At 42.4% G+C, this 20,380-nt stretch overlaps 3 protein-coding genes across 3 annotated transcripts; all 3 read right to left on the reverse strand.

Moving 5' to 3' along the window:
- Positions 1-4,344: 4,344 nt before the first annotated feature.
- On the reverse strand, positions 4,345-5,340 carry LOC105911157 (odorant receptor 131-2-like). Its single transcript, XM_012839944.2, has one exon. The coding sequence runs from the start codon at positions 5,338-5,340 to the stop codon at positions 4,345-4,347; it is 996 nt and encodes a 331-aa protein (XP_012695398.2).
- Positions 5,341-9,846: 4,506 nt separating this feature from the next.
- LOC116221920 (odorant receptor 131-2-like) lies at positions 9,847-10,842 on the reverse strand. The gene has a single exon (XM_031574126.1). The coding sequence runs from the start codon at positions 10,840-10,842 to the stop codon at positions 9,847-9,849; it is 996 nt and encodes a 331-aa protein (XP_031429986.1).
- A 4,947-nt stretch (positions 10,843-15,789) lies between these two features.
- Positions 15,790-16,779, reverse strand: LOC105911155 (odorant receptor 131-2-like). Its single transcript, XM_012839942.2, has one exon. It carries the CDS (start codon positions 16,777-16,779, stop codon positions 15,790-15,792), a length of 990 nt encoding a protein of 329 aa, XP_012695396.2.
- Positions 16,780-20,380: the final 3,601 nt, after the last annotated feature.

Genomic DNA, 20,380 nt, shown 5'->3' on the forward strand with positions numbered 1-20,380 from the left:
AGGTTACATAAGTAACCGAGACGTTCCCTATCGCAGTTGGACTGCGATATAACAGATGGGACCGTATATCCTCACATGTGATAATACAGTGGCAGCCAACACACCCACCAACTTTATATTGCTTTTGCCCTCCTAGAGGTTCATACAGCAGCTGGTGGTGAACATTACAGGGCATTTCCTTTGTACATAGGCCAACAACCGATCCCCTGCCGTAGAAAAACCCATAGAATGGTTAATTCGCATCGTAACAGATAGACGCTGATGAACACATACATCACTTTACCATTCTCAGGCTCCGGGGATTCAAAGATCACCTGCCTGTAGAACACCATGTAAGAAACTAGGTTCCTTTCAATAAGGCCCAGGAAGAAGAGACCCCTTGCGTAGAGTGCGCATGCAACTTCTCCGGGGGATCTAAGGACAAACTCGTATATGACAACACGATAGCCTCTACTATCCAACGGGAGAGGCTCGGTTTTGACAGAGGTCTGCCCTTTGCTCGTGCGCCACAGCACACAAACAGCTGATCCGATTGTCTGAATGCCCCAGTGCGCTCTACATAACAGCGAGGAGCGCATACTGGGCAAAGCTTATTCAAACGTTCCTCCTCTGCTGACGCGAAAGGAGGAGGCGAGAAAACTGCCAACTCAATCACCTGATTGCGGAATGGGGTTGCCACCACTTTAGGTGTGTAAGCAGCATTAGGTCGCATAACCACTTTGTCCCCAGCGATCGAGAACTGAAGGCACGATGGGCTGATGGACAGGGCTTGCATGTCACCAACGCGCTTTGCTGACGCCAGTGCCAGTAACAGCGCGGCCTTTAAAGAGACAAATTTTATGTCCACCGTCTCCAGGGGCTCGAATGGAGGCCCTGTGAGAGCACGTAACACAACCAGCAGATCCCATGAGGGTATGAGGTGCCTGTCAGGCACCCTGAGACGTCTCACTCCAGCCATAAAGCGGGACGCTAGCGGATGGCTGCCCGGGGAATTGCCATTGATGCCTGCATGGCAGGAAGCTTAATCTGATGCACACATGATCGGATGGCTTTTATTCAGTCTTGAGACAGACTGACCTTCATTGAGGTGGAGTCTAGAGACATGCCTAGGAAATGTGCGGTTTGGCCTGGGCGCAGAACACTTTTTTCCCCGTTTATCACAAAGCCGAGGCGGTGCAAGTGTGCCACCACTAGATGGCAGTCTTGTACCGCTGCTGCTCTTGAGCGAGCGCAAAGAAGCCAATCGTCTAGATAATTGAACAGACGTAGCCCCTGTTGCCGCAACGGAGCGATGGCTGCTTCTACGCACCCCAGAGCCAGACCGAACGGGAGTGCGTGGAACTGGTATGCTATTCCTCCGAACGCAAACCGCAGAAATCTCTGATGTTTGGGGTGGATCGAGACATGGAAGTAAGCATCCTTTAGATCTATCGTGATGAACCAATCGTTTGGCCTTATACTGAACTAGCCGGCGGGGAGTCAGCATTCTGAACTTCAACGGCATGAGCGCTCTGTTCAGCACACGCAGATCTAATATTGGCCGATAGTTCCCGTCCTTTTTGGGGGCCAGGAAGTATCTGCTGTAGAAGCCTGAGTCTGCCTCCTCGCACCACAGGCACCACACTTATCGCTTCCTTTCGTAGGAAATTAGACTGTTCCCGCGGCACCACTGATTGGACCACCCCTCTGAATCTCGGAGGGGGGCGAGCGAACTGCAGCGTGTAACCCGCTGTGATTGTTTTTAGTACCCATGGTGACGCAGCCCATGCGCACCAACTCTCCGTGCAGCCTGCCAGACTGGGCTTTGAGTTGAATAGGTCGGGAACTAACCCGCTCATAGTCAATGTGCCTAAACCTAGATCTGTGCCCGCTCCGCCTAGGGACTCCGCCTAGTCTTGTGGGAAACTGTTCACCGTGCATGAGATCAGCGGGCGGTTTTCCGTGGAGGCGGTGGGGGATCCACCGCTCCCCCCTGTCTTTTCAGCGGCCGTCGCCCCGGATCAGGTGGCCGACGGTCTGCCCTGGCCCTTCCCCCGGCGAGCAGCATGCTGTCGTGGGGCGCAGGCTGCGCTCTGGGCTGAGCAGCATGGCGGAAGGGGTGGGGGGATGTGATGGGGGGGGGGGGGGGGGGGGCGGGCCAAGACCATGTAAGAGAGACGCCCAAATCATTGTGACAGGACACTGTTAAGGAAGCTCATTCGCTGGCACTCAAGCATGACGTTTCTGACGTACAAGAACCATAACAAATCGCGGGAGTTGTTTTTTTCCAGAGTTTTTGGGTCGGTAGACATTCCAGATACCCAAATTAACGTGTAGAAGCACTAAAAAAGTGGAATTTTCATAATATGTCCCCTTTAATAGTAAGTCGAACTTGTAGCAGAGCTAGTGAGGGTAAAGAACCCGAATAACTCACCAACTCGAAAGAGTAAAAAGCACAGAAGTCAACTTAGCAGAGTGCAGAAAAAGTGTCTGGATTGACCACTTCGAAACGAAGTTTCTGAAGAGCGATACGTCAGCGACCATCCCTACTTATAGGCTCCACGTATCTCGGCCTTCCGGCGTGAGTGAATAGTGCTTCGATTGGTTCCATGACTACGTCATGTCCCATCTGTTATATCGCAGTCCAACTGCTATAGGGAACTCTGAAAATAGGGCTTCCTGGGATCTCCCAACCAACCTCGACCCGTCTTCCTATATACCACAGCGGGTGGGCTCGCTCGGTGTCTTCCCAGACCTTCAGTAGCGAAACGGCATGCTACTGTTTGGTGAACCATAAACACCTGGTGCCAAACAATAACTTAGCTACGAATGGTCATACAGCTGCACGTTAACCATGAAAATGAAACGAGAGCACATACTTTTCTGCAGCAATAGAAGGGGGAGCAAGAATGTGGAAACCCAGATACCTACATTATCCTACCTGGTGAGAGCCTGTTATATAGTAGTGGCACTTTGGCTAATGAATAAACAGCCACGGAGTGCTACTTGGGGGTGTGGCAGAGCTGGACAGAAGCTACAGTGGCTGCTGGGAGACAGGACCATAATTCTGCCGGTTACACATAGTTTTATTTATCATGACATCGGAGATAAATGGCAACTGCCATGTTGTCCATACAGAGAATACTGCACTAGCTTCTTCTTATAGTAAGCAGAAGGGTCTAATTGTTGTTGTGTGAGGGGGTGTAATAAAGCATTACGTAGTTCTTGCAAGAGGTATCGCGCCCTGTCCACTGAAGTTACATAGTGTAATACCAGGTGTACCAGGCAAACGCCATTCTCCTTTATTACAAGTCAGTGTACCACCAAAATTATTTTGAAGCTATTATTTTAAAGTAAAGTTGTTACATAAAGTTGCTTTAAAACCTCAACTTATTTAACATGGATGAATATGCCACTGTGAACATGTTAAATTCAATCACATGAAACATGTTTTAGTCATTATTGTTTGATGTATAGTGTGTTATGTTAACCAGAGGTGCGTTTGTATAGTTTGGGGGCAGCATGAGTAGCAGCATTGCAACTATGGAGACATTCTCACTGCTGTTGGGGGAGACAAGGCCAGCAGCAAAAGGACCTGGCAGTGTATAGAGTGAGAGATAAAACTAATGTAAAACTAGGATACCATGAACTAATTTACTTACTGAATAAGTTGACTTTATTTATAATACCCGTTAAAAACGATGAGAATTGTTTTAAAGTTCTTTACAAAACTTAAAATAACATCAAGGAATACTATTAGAATATAGAATATAATATAATAGAATGCATGGCCTGGAAAGATTATTTCACAGAGACTATTCAAATTAATTCGCTTATTTATATGACTCTGATTAATTTATTGACTCTGGTTAATTCTGATGATATTGATATTATTTCATTTTATTTCAATATTCGGTATTCAGAACAATCACAAAAAAATGGTCATAGGAAGAAGAGGGAGAATAGTTTATTATGTTACTGAGAACTTAACATACGTAATTATAATGTTATATTTTTGATATAAAAATATCTCAGTTCATTTTACGTGTTTATAGTTGCCTCTCCCATCACCACAAGCCATTGTCATTTAGAACCATACTATAAAACAATTCACAACATCACCACATAGCCGAACAATAAGCTGCATACAAATGTGCTTTTATTTACAGCACAGACCTTGTGACTGCTGTTAGTGGACACAGAGGCCTCACTTCATTTGCTTGAGTGAGTGCGATGTGTTGTGATGTGAGACAGCAAATTATATTTCTCTTCTATCTTTATTCTCTTTATTCTCTACAACAGTTTGAATATTTCATGTTGTTGATGTCAAGCTCATATCTGCAAACATTTAGTAAAACAGGACTGTTACACACCCTGGGCCACACGTTTCTTTGATGACCTGGCCTTTTGCTTGTGCATGTGGACTGGAGTGATTCTCTTGTGACAGCCAAACAGGGCGTAATATTGCAGCACCGTGTTGAAACTCTCATCTCTGAGGCCATACACCAGTGGGACCAGACAACGAGGCGCCAGAATGAACATTATATAGTCAAAGTATCTTATCGTTTCAAAGACCTTCAAGTCAATCCTCAGAACGGCCGCTTCGACAAAAGGACACCAGAGCTGAATGAGTGAGAGGATGAGTTGCAGGGCGTGCAGCAGCACCGTTTTGAGCCCTTTGTTCATGGACTTGCGGTCCTCCCCGGACGCTGCTCGCGCCACCCCCATGATCTTGATGTAGCTGAAGCAGATGACGAGAGACATGAAGAGGAAGTAGAGCTGCAAGACGGCGTCGCTCAGGTGCTTCTGCCAGGCGTAGGCGTGCAGCATGACCAAGCTGCAGACGAGGGAGGATGAGTAGAAGCTCAATGGATAGGCCACAAACAGGCTCAGCAGCATCACCACAACGTGCACAGAACACAGCGCCTGGATGACCAGGATGCCGTGCACGGCGCGCTGCGGCGTGGAGATCTCGGCGTGGCGCAGCGGCATGCAGATGGACACATAGCGCTCCATGCTCATGACAGTGAGCGTCAGCGGCGTGGCGATGTTCAGGTTGACCAGGATGGCACAGATGATGATGCACAGGCTGGTCGGCATGACGATGCGGGCAACGGTGAGCAACAGGAGGATGTCGGTGATGATGAGAAAGGCACAGTCACAGATTAAGGTGTGCGCAAAGAGAATGTAGCGAGTGTTTGTACGGAAGGCCTCCTTTCGGAAAAAAGTGAAGATCATTAGGACGTTCACGTAGAGGAAGAGGGCTATCAGTGCCTGGATTAGAAGGGCTTTCTCATTCAGGGGCCGGACACCAACCGCAGGAGGATGGAGGGAAAAATTACCTTGACTGGTGTTTTGCATTCTAGTCTCCTGTTTAGACTGAACTAAGAAGGAAAATACAATTCAGGAACAATTCAGATTTTCACTTACTATACATAAAAACATTCTTAAGCCTTCGGAAATACAGTGCATGAGGTTATGCAGTTATTAAACTTCAGCATATCTACTGTGAGGAAAACAACTGCTTTAAAATTCTGTGTATCCTGAACATGTAGTTTTAAAACAACATATTTAGTACAATTGGAAACATGTAACAGTCCACCCACATCTGTAACTCTCATCAGTCATGAAAAGCCAACATTACTTTCCATGAAACAAAATGCATACATATTTTAAAGCTACTCCAAATACAGCATTATTCAACAAACCAAAAAAACCTGTGAAAAAAACAGCCAAGCACAGGTTCAATGAATGTGGTAGTGTAAACAATCCAAATATTTAAACCCAGAAGGACAAAATAGCAGAATATTTTTTAAATATAGCTTAACAAACCGGCAATCTTAGTAATTAAAAGCACACCGTATGAGGTTGTGCAGTGAGTCAGCTCATCACCATTCTGCACCCTCTATAGATGCTATCCATTGAGTTCAGCCTGCTGAGGAGGAATGAGTACTGCTTATATCATCGCTTTAGCAGCTTGGGGAGTTGATCTCCAAAGATTGAGTTCAAGAGGTGACCATACAAATCAACACATGAAGTGCAACTCCTCTGTCTTCATTTTAGTGACACCCAGGGCCACGCTCTTGTTTCCAGTGTTACTGACAGGTTTACAGCTAAACTTGACTGGTGATGTGGTATGAGGCGTACAACCTGAAGTAACACATCATTGTCGCTTTTAGTGCCCTAAGAAATCCTTTTTTTCCTTCCAAATAATCTTTTTATTTAATTAAATTTTTTTGCAAATTCAGGGAAAATTAGATTTCTGTTTTGCTGCATCTACTGTTGCATCTAAATCCAATAGTGATTGGGTTAGCAGTGAAGATGGGTGGTGTTTACAGCTGCTGATGTTGAGCACATGTTATGGTTCTATTTTTGCTATACTGGTCACAGACTGGCTTGTCCCAGCATCTGACCGTACCGGTGAGGACCTGCTCTGGAGTTGAATGGCTGCATAGACTACACTGGAGTTGGACCCCAGGTCTGATACTGCTATTCAGCCCACCAACCACTTCCACTAGGATGTCCATGACAGGAGCAGTTCATCTTTAGCCATTTTATCCTAGTGTGCATGAATGAACATACATATGTGCAGCTCTGGAAAACATTAAGAAACCACTGCAAAATGACCCAGTTGAGTCGGGTGATGTCCTGCCTGTTGCTGAGCCTGTGCACAAGTCGGCCCGAGTTTAGCCATTTTATCCTAGTGTGCATAGATGAACCATGGTGCCCATGGCTTGCATGCCAACTATATATACAGCTTTTAAATAATTAAGAGAGTACTGCAAGATGACCCGTTTCTCTGGTTTTGCCTTTTATAAGGAATGGGTTTGAGTAAAATGAACGTTTTATTCTATAAACTACTGACAACTAACAATTCTCTGTAATTCCAAATAAAAATATTGCCATTTAGAGCATTTATTTGCTGAAAATGACAACTGGTAAAAAAAAAAAAAAAAAACAATAATGCAAAGAAAATATTCATATTTATTTTTAAATAGCACAATGCTTGTGTTTTAACTGTTTTAACAAGAGTTCAGAAATCAATATTTGGTGGAATAAACCTGATTTTCAATAACAGCTTTCACCTATGGTTGGGCTAACTGACCTATGGTTGGGCAGTTATGTTGTTGTGTTGTTGCGCATGCTGTACTGTGAAGGAGAGCCTTCATGGATCAACATGTGGCAGGTGTTGCAGCTGTCTCCAGTCAGTTGTGTGCTGTTGTTGCTGCTGCTCAGGGCCTCTGGTTGGGCAGTTGTTATATTGGTTAGGTTAGGTTGCTGGCTATGAGTACTTGCATGTGACAGTGATAAAATTGGCTACTGTGGGAGGTCCCTAACCAATATCACTAGGAATTTAACCCTAGTCCTTTCCTGTGTACAACTAAATGACTAAATAATAATAAAAACAAACAAACAAACAATATATAATAACAAATACATCCATATGTATATATATATATATATATATATATATATATATATATATATATACATATATATATATATACGCTGGCATGTGTGTTCTCTAAATCAGGATTCTATATGGGTAGAATCCTGATTTAGAGAACACACAAACATACATGTTTGTTAATTTTTTTATTTTTTTTTACTGCAAACTGGAAATATGGGTATATATATGGGTAGAATCCTGATTTAAAAAACAAATACACCACATGTAATGACCTTTGTCATACATCCATATGAATTCTTAATTTTTTGAACTGCAAACTGGAAACATTAAATTAAATGAATACAATTTAAATTAAATTAATATACTGGCATGTGTGTTCTCTAAATCAGGATTCTACCCATATGTATGGGTAGAATCCTGAATTCATATGGATATATGACAAAGGTCATTGCATGTGGTGTATTTGTTTTTTCTTTCTTTAGTATCGCCACTAACGTTTTACTTACCGCAGCACTTCCTGCCTGACATTGACACCATATTTTGAGATTAAGCTATTGATATATGTTTTTGTTGGCATTACACTTTGTGTCCAGGAATATATAGATCAAAGGAACATTCTTCTTTTTGGAGGCTGCAGGAAGCGTAATCTGCAGCAACTTTATTCTCTCTCCTTATTTTCCCTTTGGGATGTGTCAGATAAAAACACAGAAAACCGCATTTGTTGGTCTTGAACGTTTATTTCCTGCCAGCATGAATACACACATACACACACACACACACGTACCGGAAACCATGTTAAGACGGTAGTGGTATTGGGCAACCAATGGGGGGGAGACAGGCCTAAGGTTTATTCTCCATTCTCCATTCTCCATTCTCCATTTATGCTCTATTATGCATAGGGATTTTTTGCTACTTAGCTCCCCCTTAAAGTTGGGGAGTGTAGTTTACTTTTACACCACTGTCTTCAATACAAATCGTGCTTTGAGACCCCCTAATGGACAGTGTACACGTATATTTGTTGATGAGCGGATATGGAGCAAAAAACAACACCAGAAGCCAAAGAAGCATATCGACTAACGAAGTATAGCAATGTTACAAGATTTTACACAAATATGACTGTGCATAGTTTTATTTATCGTGACATCGAAGATGAACAGGAACTGCCATGATGTCCATACAGAGAATACTGCACTAGCTTCTTCTTATAGTAAGCAGAAGGGTCTAATTGTTGTTGCATGAGGTGGTGTAATAAAGCATTACGTAGTCCTTGCAAGAGGTATCGCGCCCTGTCCACCGAAGTTACATAATGTAATACCAGGTGTACCAGGCATGCTGTGGCAGTGGCACAAACACCATTCTCCTTTATTACAAGTCAGTGTACCACCAAAATGATTTTAAAGCTGTTATTTTAGGGTAAAGTTGTTACATAATGTTGCTTTAAAGCCTCAACTTATTTAACATGGATGAATATGCCACTGTGAACATGTTAAATTCAATCACATAAAACATGTTTCAGTCATTATTGTTTGATGTATAGTGTTTAATGTTAACCAGAGGTGGGTTTGTATAGTTTGGGGGCAGCATGAGTAGCAGCATTGCAACTATGAAGAAATTCTCACTGCTGTTGGGGGAGACAAGGCCAGCAGCAAAAGGAACTGGCAGTGTATAGAGTGAGAGACTGATAAAACTAATGTAAAACTAGGATACCATGACCTCATTTACTTACTGAATAAGTTGCCTTTATTTATAATACCCGTTAAAAACGATGAGAATTGTTTCAAAGTTCTGTACAAAACTTAAAATAACATCAAGGAAACCTGTTAAGAATGTTTCTCTCAATAGAATAGAATAGAATAGAATGCATGGCCTGGAAAGATTATAGGCCTTTCACAAGGACTAGCCAGAATTAATTTACTTATTTATGTGACTCTGATTCATTTAGTGAAACTGGCTAATTCTGATGATATTGATATTAATTTATTTTATTTGAATATTCGGTATTCAGAATAATCACAAAAAAATTGTCATAGAAAGAAGAGCGAGAATAGTGTATTATGTTACTGTGAACTTAGTATATGTTATGATAATATTATATTTTTGATATAAAAATATCTCAGTTCATTTTACGTGTTTATAGTTGCCTCTCCCATCACCACAAGCCATTGTCATTTAGAACCGTACTATAAAACAATTCACAAAATCACCATATAGCCTAACAATAAGCTGCATACAAATGTGCTTTTATTTACAGCACAGACCTTGTGATTGGTGTTGTTCGACACAGAGGCCTTCATTTGCTTGAGTGAGTACGATGTGTTGTGATGTGAGACAGCTAATTACATTTCTCTTCTATCTTTATTCTCTGCCAGTACAGTTTGAATATTTCATGTTGTTGATGTCAAGCTCATGTCTGCAAACATTTAGTAAATCAGGACTTAGGTCTTAAAGAGTGGCTATTACACATTCTGGGCCACACGTTTCTTTGTTGACATGGCCTTTTGCTTGTGCATGTGGACTGGAGTGATTCTCTTGTGACAGCCAAACAGAGCGTAATATTGCAGCACCACGGTGAAACTCTCATCTCTGAGGCCATACACCAGTGGGACAAGACAACGAGGCGCCAGAATAAACATTATATAGTCAAAGTATCTTATCGTTTCAAAGACCTTCAAGTCAATCCTCAGAACGGCCGCTTCGACAAAAGGACACCAGAGCTGAATGAGTGAGAGGATGAGTTGCAGGGCGTGCAGCAGCACCGTTTTGAGCCCTTTGTTCATGGACTTGCGGTCCTCCCCGGACGCTGCTCGCGCCACCCCCATGATCTTGATGTAGCTGAAGCCGATGACGAGAGACATGAAGAGAAAGTAGAGCTGCAAGACGGCGTCTCTCAGGTGCTTCTGCCAGGCGTAGGCGTGCAGCATGACCATGCTGCAGATGAGCGAGGATGAGTAGAAGCTCAATGGATAGGCCACAAACAGGCTCATCAGCATCACCATAACGCGCACTGAACACAGCGCCTGGATGACCAGGATGCCGTGCACAGCGCGCTGCGGCGTGGAGATCTCGGCGTGGCGCAGCGGCATGCAGATGGCCACATAGCGCTCCATGCTCATGGCCGTGAGCGTCAGCGGAGTGGCGATGCTCAGGTTGACCAGGATGGCACAGATGATGATGCACAGGCTGGTCGGCATGACAATGCGGGCGACGGTGAGCAACAGGAGGATGTCGGTGATGATGAGAAAGGCACAGTCACAGATTAAGGTGTGCGCAAAGAGAATGTAGCGAGTGTTTGTACGGAAGGCCTCCTTTCGGAAAAAAGTGAAGATCATTAGGACGTTCACGTAGAGGAAGAGGGCTATCAGTGCCTGGATTAGAAGGGCTTTCTCATTCAGGGGCCGGACACCAACCGCAGGAGGAGGGAGGGAAAAATTACCTTGACTGGTGTTTTGCATGCTAGTCTCCTGTTTAGACTGAAATAAGAAGGAAAATAGTGTTGGAACAATTCAGATTTTCACTTACTATACATGAAAGCATTCTTAAGCCTTCGGAAGTACAGTGCATGAGGTTATGCAGTTATTAAACTTCAGCATATCTACTGTGAGGAAAACAACTGCTTTAACATTCTGTGTATCCTGAACATGTCATTTTACAATTGTTGTTACAATAGTTAAACATTTAGTTCTCTCATCAGTCATGAAAAGCCAACATTACTTTCCATGAAACAAATTGCATACATATTTCAAAGCTACTCCAAATACAGCATTATTCAACAAACCAAACCAAAAAAACCTGTCAGCCATGCACAGTTCCAACGAATGTGGTAGTGTAAACAATCCACAAATTTAAACCCAGAAGGAGAAAATAGCAGCAAAATTCAAAATATAGCTTTACAAACCGGCAATCTTAGTATTTAAAAGCACACCGTATGAGGTTGTGCAGTGGGTCAGCTCATCACCATTCTGCACCCTCTATAGATGCTATCCATTGAGTTCAGCCTGCTGAGGAGGAAGGAGTACGGCTTATATCATCGCTTTGAGCAGCTTGGGGAGTTGATCTCCAAAGATTGAGTTAAAGAGGTGACCACACAGATCTATACATGAAGTGCAACTCCTCTGTTTTCATTTTAGTGACACCCAGGGCCACGCTCTTGTTTCCAGTGTTACTGACAGGTTTACAGCTAAACTTGACTGGTGATGTGGTATGAGGCCTGAAGTAACACATCATTGTCTCTTTTAGGGCCCTAAGAAATCCTTTTTTTCCTTCCAAACTCTTTTTTAATTTTATTTTTGCAAATTCAGGGAAAATTTGATTTCTGCAACTACTGTTACATCTAAATCCAATAGTGATTGAGTTAGCAGTGAAGATGGGTGGTGTTTACAGCTGCTGATGTTGAGCACATGTTATGGTTCTATTTTTGCTATGATGGTCAGAGACTGGCTTGTCCCAGCATCTGACCGTACTGGTGAGGACCTGCTCTGGAGTTGAATGGCTGCATAGACTACACTGGAGTTGGACCCCATGTCTGATACTGCTATTGAGCCCACCAACCACTTCCACTAGGATGTCCATGACAGGAGCAGTTCATCTTCAGCCATTTTATCCTAGTGTGCATGAATGAACCATGGCAAATACATATGTACAGCTCTGGAAAACATTAAGAGACCACTGCAAAATGACCCAGTTGAGTCGGGTGATGTCCTGCCTGTTGCTGAGCCTGTGCACAAGTCGTCCCGAGTTTAGCCATTTTATCCTAGTGTGCATAGATGAACCATGGTGCCCATGGCTTGCATGCCAACTATATATACAGCTTTTAAATAATTAAGAGACCACTGCAAAATGACCCGTTTCTCTGGTTTTGCCTTTTATAAGGAATGGGTTTGAGTAAAATGAACGTTTTATTCCTTAAACTACTGACAACTAACAATTCTCTGTAATTCCAAATAAAAATATTGCCATTTAGAGCATTTATTTGCTGAAAATTACAAGTGGTAAAAAAAAAAAACAATAATGCAAAGAAAATATTCATATTCATTTTTAAATAACACAATGCTAATGTTTTAACTGTTACAACTGTAACAAGAGTTCAGAAATCAATATTTGGTGGAATAAACCTGATTTTCAATAACAGCTTTCATGAGTCTTGGCATGCTCTCTGCCAGTCTTCCATGTTGCTGTTGAGTGACTATGCCACTCCTGGTGCAAAACGTCCAGCAGCTTGGCTTTGTTTGATGGCCTGTTACCACCCAGCCTGTGACCACACCACTGTTGAGCCTTCTGGAGGTGTTGTGGGCCTAATTCAATGACACACTGATGAAGGAGGGTGCTTCACAAAGGCATCTTTGTTGTTGTTTTGGCACCCTGCTGCTCAGGTTCTATGGTTGGGCAGTTATGTTGTTGTGTTGTTGCCCATGCTGTACTGTGAAGGAGAGCCTTCATGGATCAACATGTGGCAGGTGTTGGAGCTGTCTCCAGTCAGTTGTGTGTTGTTGCCGCGGCTCAGGACCTATGGTTGGGCAGTCGTTGTATTGGTTAGGTTAGGTTGCTGGCTATGAGTACTTGCATGTGACAGTGATAGAATTGGCTGCTGTGGGAGGTCCCTAACCAATATCACTAGGAATTTAACCCTAGTCCTTTCTTGTGTACAACTAAAGGCCCCGTCACACCACAACGTTCTGGTCAACGTTCTATGACGTTAGAGGAAACGTTGGTAATCGTCCATGGTCGCTTGTATAGCACCAGAAGAGCATTGTGTGAAAGCTGGTGAACGCTGTAATCGTCAGTAATCGTCGGTGATCGGCTGGTCCGATTTTTTTTTTTTGAACATGCACAAAAGTTTTCATGGAGACCAGCGTTCTTCAACGTTTAATTTAAACGCTGGAGAACTTTCGTGGAACGTTTTATTAACTTTGCACGCGTTTGGCTATCTTAGTCAGTCGTTGGGTAGGGTAGACTGAGTACAGTTGATGCACCCGAAATAACTTATGTGCGCAGCAATCCTGAGACGTGATTATTAGTTTGGACATGCCTACTAACGTCCTCTTTGATCACCTAACCCATCTCTCGTACGAAGATATCGGCGAAAGTTTTTTCACCAAGAGAAGAACTTGATTTTATCATGTCCCTTCTACAATTAATATGTTATTAACCATACGTGATCAACAAACGCAACTTACATCATTGCAAACGTTATTCTGTGCACTATAAATCTACATATTCCATGCTATCATGTCCTGCAAGGTGATTGCATAATCTAGCGAAAAGCGGAGTGGAGGGTATATATGCTTGCTTGAGCCCAGCATGAAGTAGATGTACTGAACTTGAACATAGCTGAGCACTGTTATAGCTGGTGCTGTTCCATGGCAGATGGATATGATATGAAGACTCTTGTGACATGTACAATGTGTGTGGATGTGTTGATGTTTTCTAATAATAAACATTGAGAAACACAAATTCAGTGTCAAATTTAAATAATTTATTTTAATAACATAAAACCCCAGGAATAGCGCCCGTTATTTCGTAAATCACAGTAATAATAACAGTAAATCTTCGTCCGAAGACATTGCTAGTGAAAGAGGCTTTGTATTCTTCTTACTTTCAGCAGCATTTATCATCTTCTTACTTGCAGCAGCGCTAGTAGCAGAAGCCCCCCTCACACCTTTTCGTCGTCTTGGCGGCACGATGTTCACTGTTCAGATCAACCGAATCCACTATGATTTTCCAGCGTTTTACACCTGTTTGACCATAAAACCCACACGCCAGCAAAACGCTATTCTGTCATTATTCACACGTAAATCACACGCTCAACATGCTTGTCTAAGGTTGACTTATCGTTTGTCGCGCTCCAGTGACACGTCAGTACACGTTTGTCGCGCACCAGTGACACGTCACTTGGTGGCTGTCACATGCTCCTCATGCGTGAGTCCCACGCTAGTCATGTGTCAGTCCTACGGTATTCTTTCGTTAGTCACACGCCAGATGTGTCCACCTCGCCCTAGAACGCTCGAAATTGAACGATTAGAAAGTTCAGAGAACGTTGACCAGAACGTTATGGTGTGACGGGGCCTTAAATAACTAAATAATAATTAAAAACAAACAAACAAACAATATGTTTGCCTTGGAATTTAAGGTTTCCAGGTTGCAGTTAAAAAAATTCATATGGATGTATGAAAAAGGTCGTTGCGTTTGTTTTTTCTTTCTTTAATATTGCCACTTACGTTTTACTTACACTTCATGCCAGACATTGACACCATATTTTGAGATTAAGCTATTGATATATGTTTTTGTTGGCGTATCACTTTGTGTACAGGAATATATAGATCAAAGGAACATTCTTCTATTTGGAGGCTGCAGGAAGAGTTATCTGCTGCACCTTTATTCTCTGTTTCTCTTTGGGATTTATCTCTTTGGTCTTGAAAGTTTATTTCCTGCCAACATGAATGCACACACACACACACACACACACACACCAAGACGATAGTGGTATTGGGCCACCAATGGGGGGGGGGGGGGGGGGACAAATTAAAGAGGTACTGCACACTTAAATGTGATTGAGTTGAGTTGAGCTGTAAACTAAACAAGATTGTACTGTGATAAAACACATGAATGCTGCTATTAATATTGACAAAATTACCATTTTAATTCATTTTATGGCCATTAACAGGCCATCTACTGTTTAAAATCAACCTGAACCTTGTAAGGCTGATGCTGACATACAGTCGACCATTTGGTACTCTACGTCATGAAATGGGCGGCCCACCTCCCCCAGCCCCTGTCTGTGAGTGTGAGTCTTATTTTCGTTTGCTGATCGAGACTCATCATTCACAGGCCAGTCCAGCATTAAATACAAATGGATGTTTGAACAATAAGTGAAAGATAAATTCAAAGCAACTGAAGAGGACAAGTAAGATTACGGGTTAATGTTGTTCAGATTACAGAAGCAAAAAAAAATAGGTATTCAAAACGGCCGCTGAAAACTATGAACCATATATACACAATTTATTTAGTTTAGAAAGCATGTACTATCAACCCTTATCATATAATGCATCGTTTTCAGCGTCAGGTTGATTTGGCCCTAAATAATATATTCTGTACATGGGATTTTTTTCATAGGATGTCACTGTGTGTCAGTATAATACAAAGGCCCATTTCTCAACACTGCCTGTACCTCACACCCCTTTATCACAGAAATAAACATTGATCCTTGGGTTTCAACCGTTTCTGATGCCACATGTTGCCACAGATTAGATCTTTTAACTATCTTTTGTGGCAAAGCTATTACAAACTACACCTCCTAAATATCTCCTTGGAACCCTTCCTTCATGTGAAATGAAACATCGCCCAGGTTCACAACAGCAGTGATTTAGGTCAGTGAGCTTCTGAACAATTGCTTTGTAACACTATTAAGTCTGCAATCTCTGTGACCCTCGCCTAGGATTTTTCTTGTCTTTTTTCATGGGAGCGGTTTTATTGTGGCAACCAAAGACAGCATAGTGTTTCAGGGCCGCCATGAAGCTCTCGTCTCTCAGTCCGTACACCAGGGGCACCAGGCATCGTGGCGCCAGGATGAACACCACATAGTCAAAATACCTCAGGGTTATGAACATGTGCAGGTCAATCTGGAGCACGGCCATCTCCATGAAGGGACACCACAACTGAATGAGCGAGAGCAGGAGCTGGAGGGCGTGCAGGATGACCGTCCTGAGACCCTTGTTCAAGGAGCTGCGGTCAGCCCCGGAAGCTGCGCGGGCCACCCCCATGATCTTCACGTAGCAGAAGCAGATGACCAGCGCCATGAGAAGGAAGTAGAGCTGCGAGACAGCGTTGGTGAGGTCCTTCTGCCACGTGTGGACCTGCAGGGTCTCCAGGCTGCACACCCTGTGCGAGAGGAAGAAGTCCAGAGGCATGACGGCCGCCAGGCTGAAGAGCATGACTAGCATGAGCACGGACGCTAGCGCCTGGATAACCAGGATGCCGTGCGCGGCGTGCTGCGGCGTGGAGAGCTCGGAGTGGCGCAGCGGCATGCAGATGGACACGTAGCGCTCCATGCTCATGGCTGTGAGCGTCAGCGGGGTGGCGATGTTCAGGTTGACCAGGATGGCACAGATGGGGACACACAGGCTGGTCGGCATGACAATGCGCGAGTAGCTGAGCAGGAGCAGGATGTCGGAGATGATGAGGAAGGTGCAGTCGCAGATCAGGGTGTGGGCGAAGAAGATGTAGCGTGTGATGGCGTGGAAGGCCTCCTTCCTGAAGAAGGTGAAGATCATGAGGAGGTCGATGTAGAGAAACAGGCTGATCAGCACTTGAACGATGATTGCTTTATCATTGAGGGGTCTCATAACCTGCACAGGAGGGAGGGAGAAGCCGAAACCCTGGCTTGAGTTTTGCATTCTCCGCCTTGATTTATTGCCTGGAAAAACATGCATAAAAAAAACATAATTCAACAAGTACTTTCCAAGATATATTATATATACTATTCCAAGGATATATTGAACCGGCTATCATTATCACAGAGCTTGACATACATGATCGGTATAAAATGTTATTGTATAATTATACATGTATAATACAATGTCTGCACAATCATGTTGTATTGACTACAATACCACAATACATCATAATAGAAAAAACGTCTTTCTTTTACAGAATTAAAAAATATTTTCCATGCCCACTGAGATAAACAATAAATCTGAAAAACAACACTGACTGAGTACCCCACCTGACCAAGGGTCCTATGCTTGCCATCCAGCGATGACTGACTGGAGAGGAGGCTTGAGTGCTTCTTATATATGAATATAACTAGCCCATACTCAACACGAGGAGAGCTCTCCAAGGGATGAAGAAAAGTCAGCCAGTGAGTCAGCAACAAACCGCATTTGTTGGTCAACATGAATAAACACACACACACACACACACACACGTACCGGTAACCATGTAAAGACGGTAGTGGTATTGGGCCACCATTGGGGGGATGACAAATTAAAGAGGTACTGCACACTTAAATGTGATTAGTTTACAGTTCAACTCAACTCAAACAAGATTGTACTGTGATAAAACACATGAATGCTGGTATTAATATTGACAAAATTACCATTTTAATTCATTTTATGGCCATAAACAGGCCATCTACTGTTTAAAATCAACCTGAACCTTGTAAGGCCGATGTTGACATACAGTCGACCATTTGGTACAGCCCCCGTCTGTGGGTGTGAGTCTTATTTTCGTTTGCTGATCGAGACTCATCATTCACAGGCCAGCCCAGCATTAAAGACAAATGGATGTTTGAACAATAAGTGAAAGATAAATTCAAAGCAACTGAAGAGGACAAAGAAGATTACAGGTTAATGTTGTTCAGATTACAGAAGCAAAAAAAATAGGTATTCAAGATGGCCGCTGAAAAGTATGAACCATATATACAAAATGTATTTAGTTTAGATGCCACATGTTGCCACAGATAAAGATCTTTTAATTATCTTATGATATATTGGCATGGTGACTGAACAGTATGCTGTACCCCGAAATTCAAGGTGCATTTGGGTTTGGACTGGCAGTTTCTAAATGGGTAAAATGTAGCCTGCTGGTCAGACTGGCAGGAATGGTTTCTTAGCTACAGCAGCCCTCAATGCCTCGCAGTCAGACAATGACAAAAGTGTAACTAAAAGTCAGTAAGTAATACCTGAATCTTTAAAGTTCTATTTGTGTAAAGAAAAAAATGTTCTTAGCAGAAGCCACAGCTATGGGCTATCCCGATGTTCGGAGGTCTGCTATTTCTTTATGATGACCACTACAAATGAATAACCGCTGCCATTGGCAACAGGTTTTGTGCTTCTTATTCACATATCATTCTGCAAGTGGTCTGCTCACTGAAGCAGAGCAATAATGGAAATTCATTGTTACTGGTCAGTGAGTAATACATTGCTACTCAACACCTGAAACTTTAGTTAAGTTGTATTTGTGTGAAGAACTTTTTTTTCTCAGTGGAAGCCACTAAAAAAAGAGATTTTGGAGAAATGTTGTTGTGGCTTTTATCGTTGTGGCAAGCAGCCATGTAATAAGTGGTAGGGGTCCATTGAGCGTCGGGGTCCTGTTCGTCTGGTCTGGATTTATTTTCCTATACTGACCGGTGGACTTATTATCCCTTACATAACTTTTTGTGGATTTTATCTTTGTGTGCATTTTTCGCTGTGCTCTGTTGGTATGCTAGACTTAATACTAAACTTAATTTTTTTTTTAAATAGTATGATTTAATCAAATATTCGGAACACTGGGCAAGCTTTGACAGAACACATTTGGTATATTTTGTCTAATTTGGAATTTTATTTTATTTTGGCCAGCTCAGGGATGTGGGATCAAATTTGTAGTCCTACACCAGCCATCCCCTTGGTAGCGAGTCAGAGATAATTTGGCTTCACTTCTCAAAAGCTGCAAAGCTGTTCAATAACTGATTTTTAATTTGTAATTTGTTACATTACTTGTTACCACTATAAATAATCTGACTTCATGACACATGACATATTCCTCCTGTGAGCATTTTGATGTTTGCTGAATATGAATGTCTTCCTGGTGTGGTTATTAGAATGATGAGCTAAACAAATCAAACCACATCAGACTTCAACATTTCTATCTGCTGATAGTAATTAACTTACCGGTATGTCTTGTTAAAAGATACATGTCTTGTGTTTTGGATTAAATGACTTACCTACTTACATTTCCTAGTAGAGCTGAGCAATAAAGAGAATATATTAATTCATTTGTTGAAATAAATTAGATGTGTCAGGTGATGATGAAGAACACTCACAAAATATTCATTTAAAATGGAATTTTAGATCATGATGTCAAATGCATTTTTTGAGATGGTATTGTGACTTTCCAATAAAACAGAAATAATCATGGATTAGCATCACTGAAATTGTGATATTTAGTTCTTCAGGTCATGTCACTAGTCCTGTTTCCCAGGCCACCTATTGGTGGAGGGTACCTATCTGACCAATGGATGATGGATTGACACATGAACTAAAAGCATTTTTTTTCTACAATATCGCTGAATACAAATTGTAAAACATGTAATATATTTCAGATGCATCTCAAATACTTAAATGTATCTGACATAAATGTATCTATCAACAATTTTCAGACATACATAAGGCCTATGTGTGGAAGCTTCATGTACAGGTTCTTGAACAACTTAACTGCATTCCATAATAACTCATCTCTTATGTAAGAAGATGTCAAACTGGGATCACACAAGACTGAAACATTGAGAGAGTTGGTGAGAATTTTTTCTACCCTGTGAATTGAACAGCTAAACAACTGCTGTTAAGAAGCATCTTTATTTTAACAAAAAGTTATGATATTGGAACATCATAGAGATAATCATAGAGATAGAGACACAGGAATACACTATGATACAATTATAAATTACACTATTAAAGCACGCCTCGCTTTTATAGTTGTGTGCAGTCAGACTCACAGATTAGGCAACAACATACAGCCACACTCTGTATTATAATATCAGAAAGGCCTGAAAAATGCTGGGAAACTAAATCAAGATGAAACGGCCACAGGCCTACTCTGGCTCATTCCACACACTGTATAATGTTTAAGGGCCTTGAAAAATTTCTCGTCTCTCAGCCCGTAAATGAGTGGGCTTAGACACCTCGGTGTGAGAACAAAGGCAATGTTGTCAAAGTACCTCAGGTCAAAGTCAAAGTAGCTTTATTGTCAATTTCTTCACATGTCAAGACATACAAAGGAATTGATAGGACAAGAAGTAGAACTGAGAAAGGGCTGAGTTTAAGTAACCCTGCCACTGGCGAACGATAAGCATCTCCACCGAGCAGATGGTCGGTACTGTGTAGAATCCGAGAGGGATGGAGGCAAAGAAGATGAAGTGACAAATATGATATTGCCTGTTTCTGTAGTATGGGCAGTTTGGACAGTGTGGTGCTTCTCCTGGACTGTGTTGTGTGTGTGAGTTGGATATTTTAATTG

The sequence above is a fragment of the Clupea harengus genome, chromosome 9 (assembly GCF_900700415.2).
Source record: "Clupea harengus chromosome 9, Ch_v2.0.2, whole genome shotgun sequence".
Taxonomy (NCBI): Eukaryota; Metazoa; Chordata; class Actinopteri; order Clupeiformes; family Clupeidae; genus Clupea; species Clupea harengus.

What these genes read in the sequence shown, in the direction of transcription:
- LOC105911157 (XM_012839944.2), bottom strand. Translation starts at nt 5,340, where the DNA reads ATGCAAAACACCAGTCAAGGTAATTTTTCCCTCCATCCTCCTGCGGTT.
- LOC116221920 (XM_031574126.1), bottom strand. Translation starts at nt 10,842, where the DNA reads ATGCAAAACACCAGTCAAGGTAATTTTTCCCTCCCTCCTCCTGCGGTT.
- LOC105911155 (XM_012839942.2), bottom strand. Translation starts at nt 16,779, where the DNA reads ATGCAAAACTCAAGCCAGGGTTTCGGCTTCTCCCTCCCTCCTGTGCAG.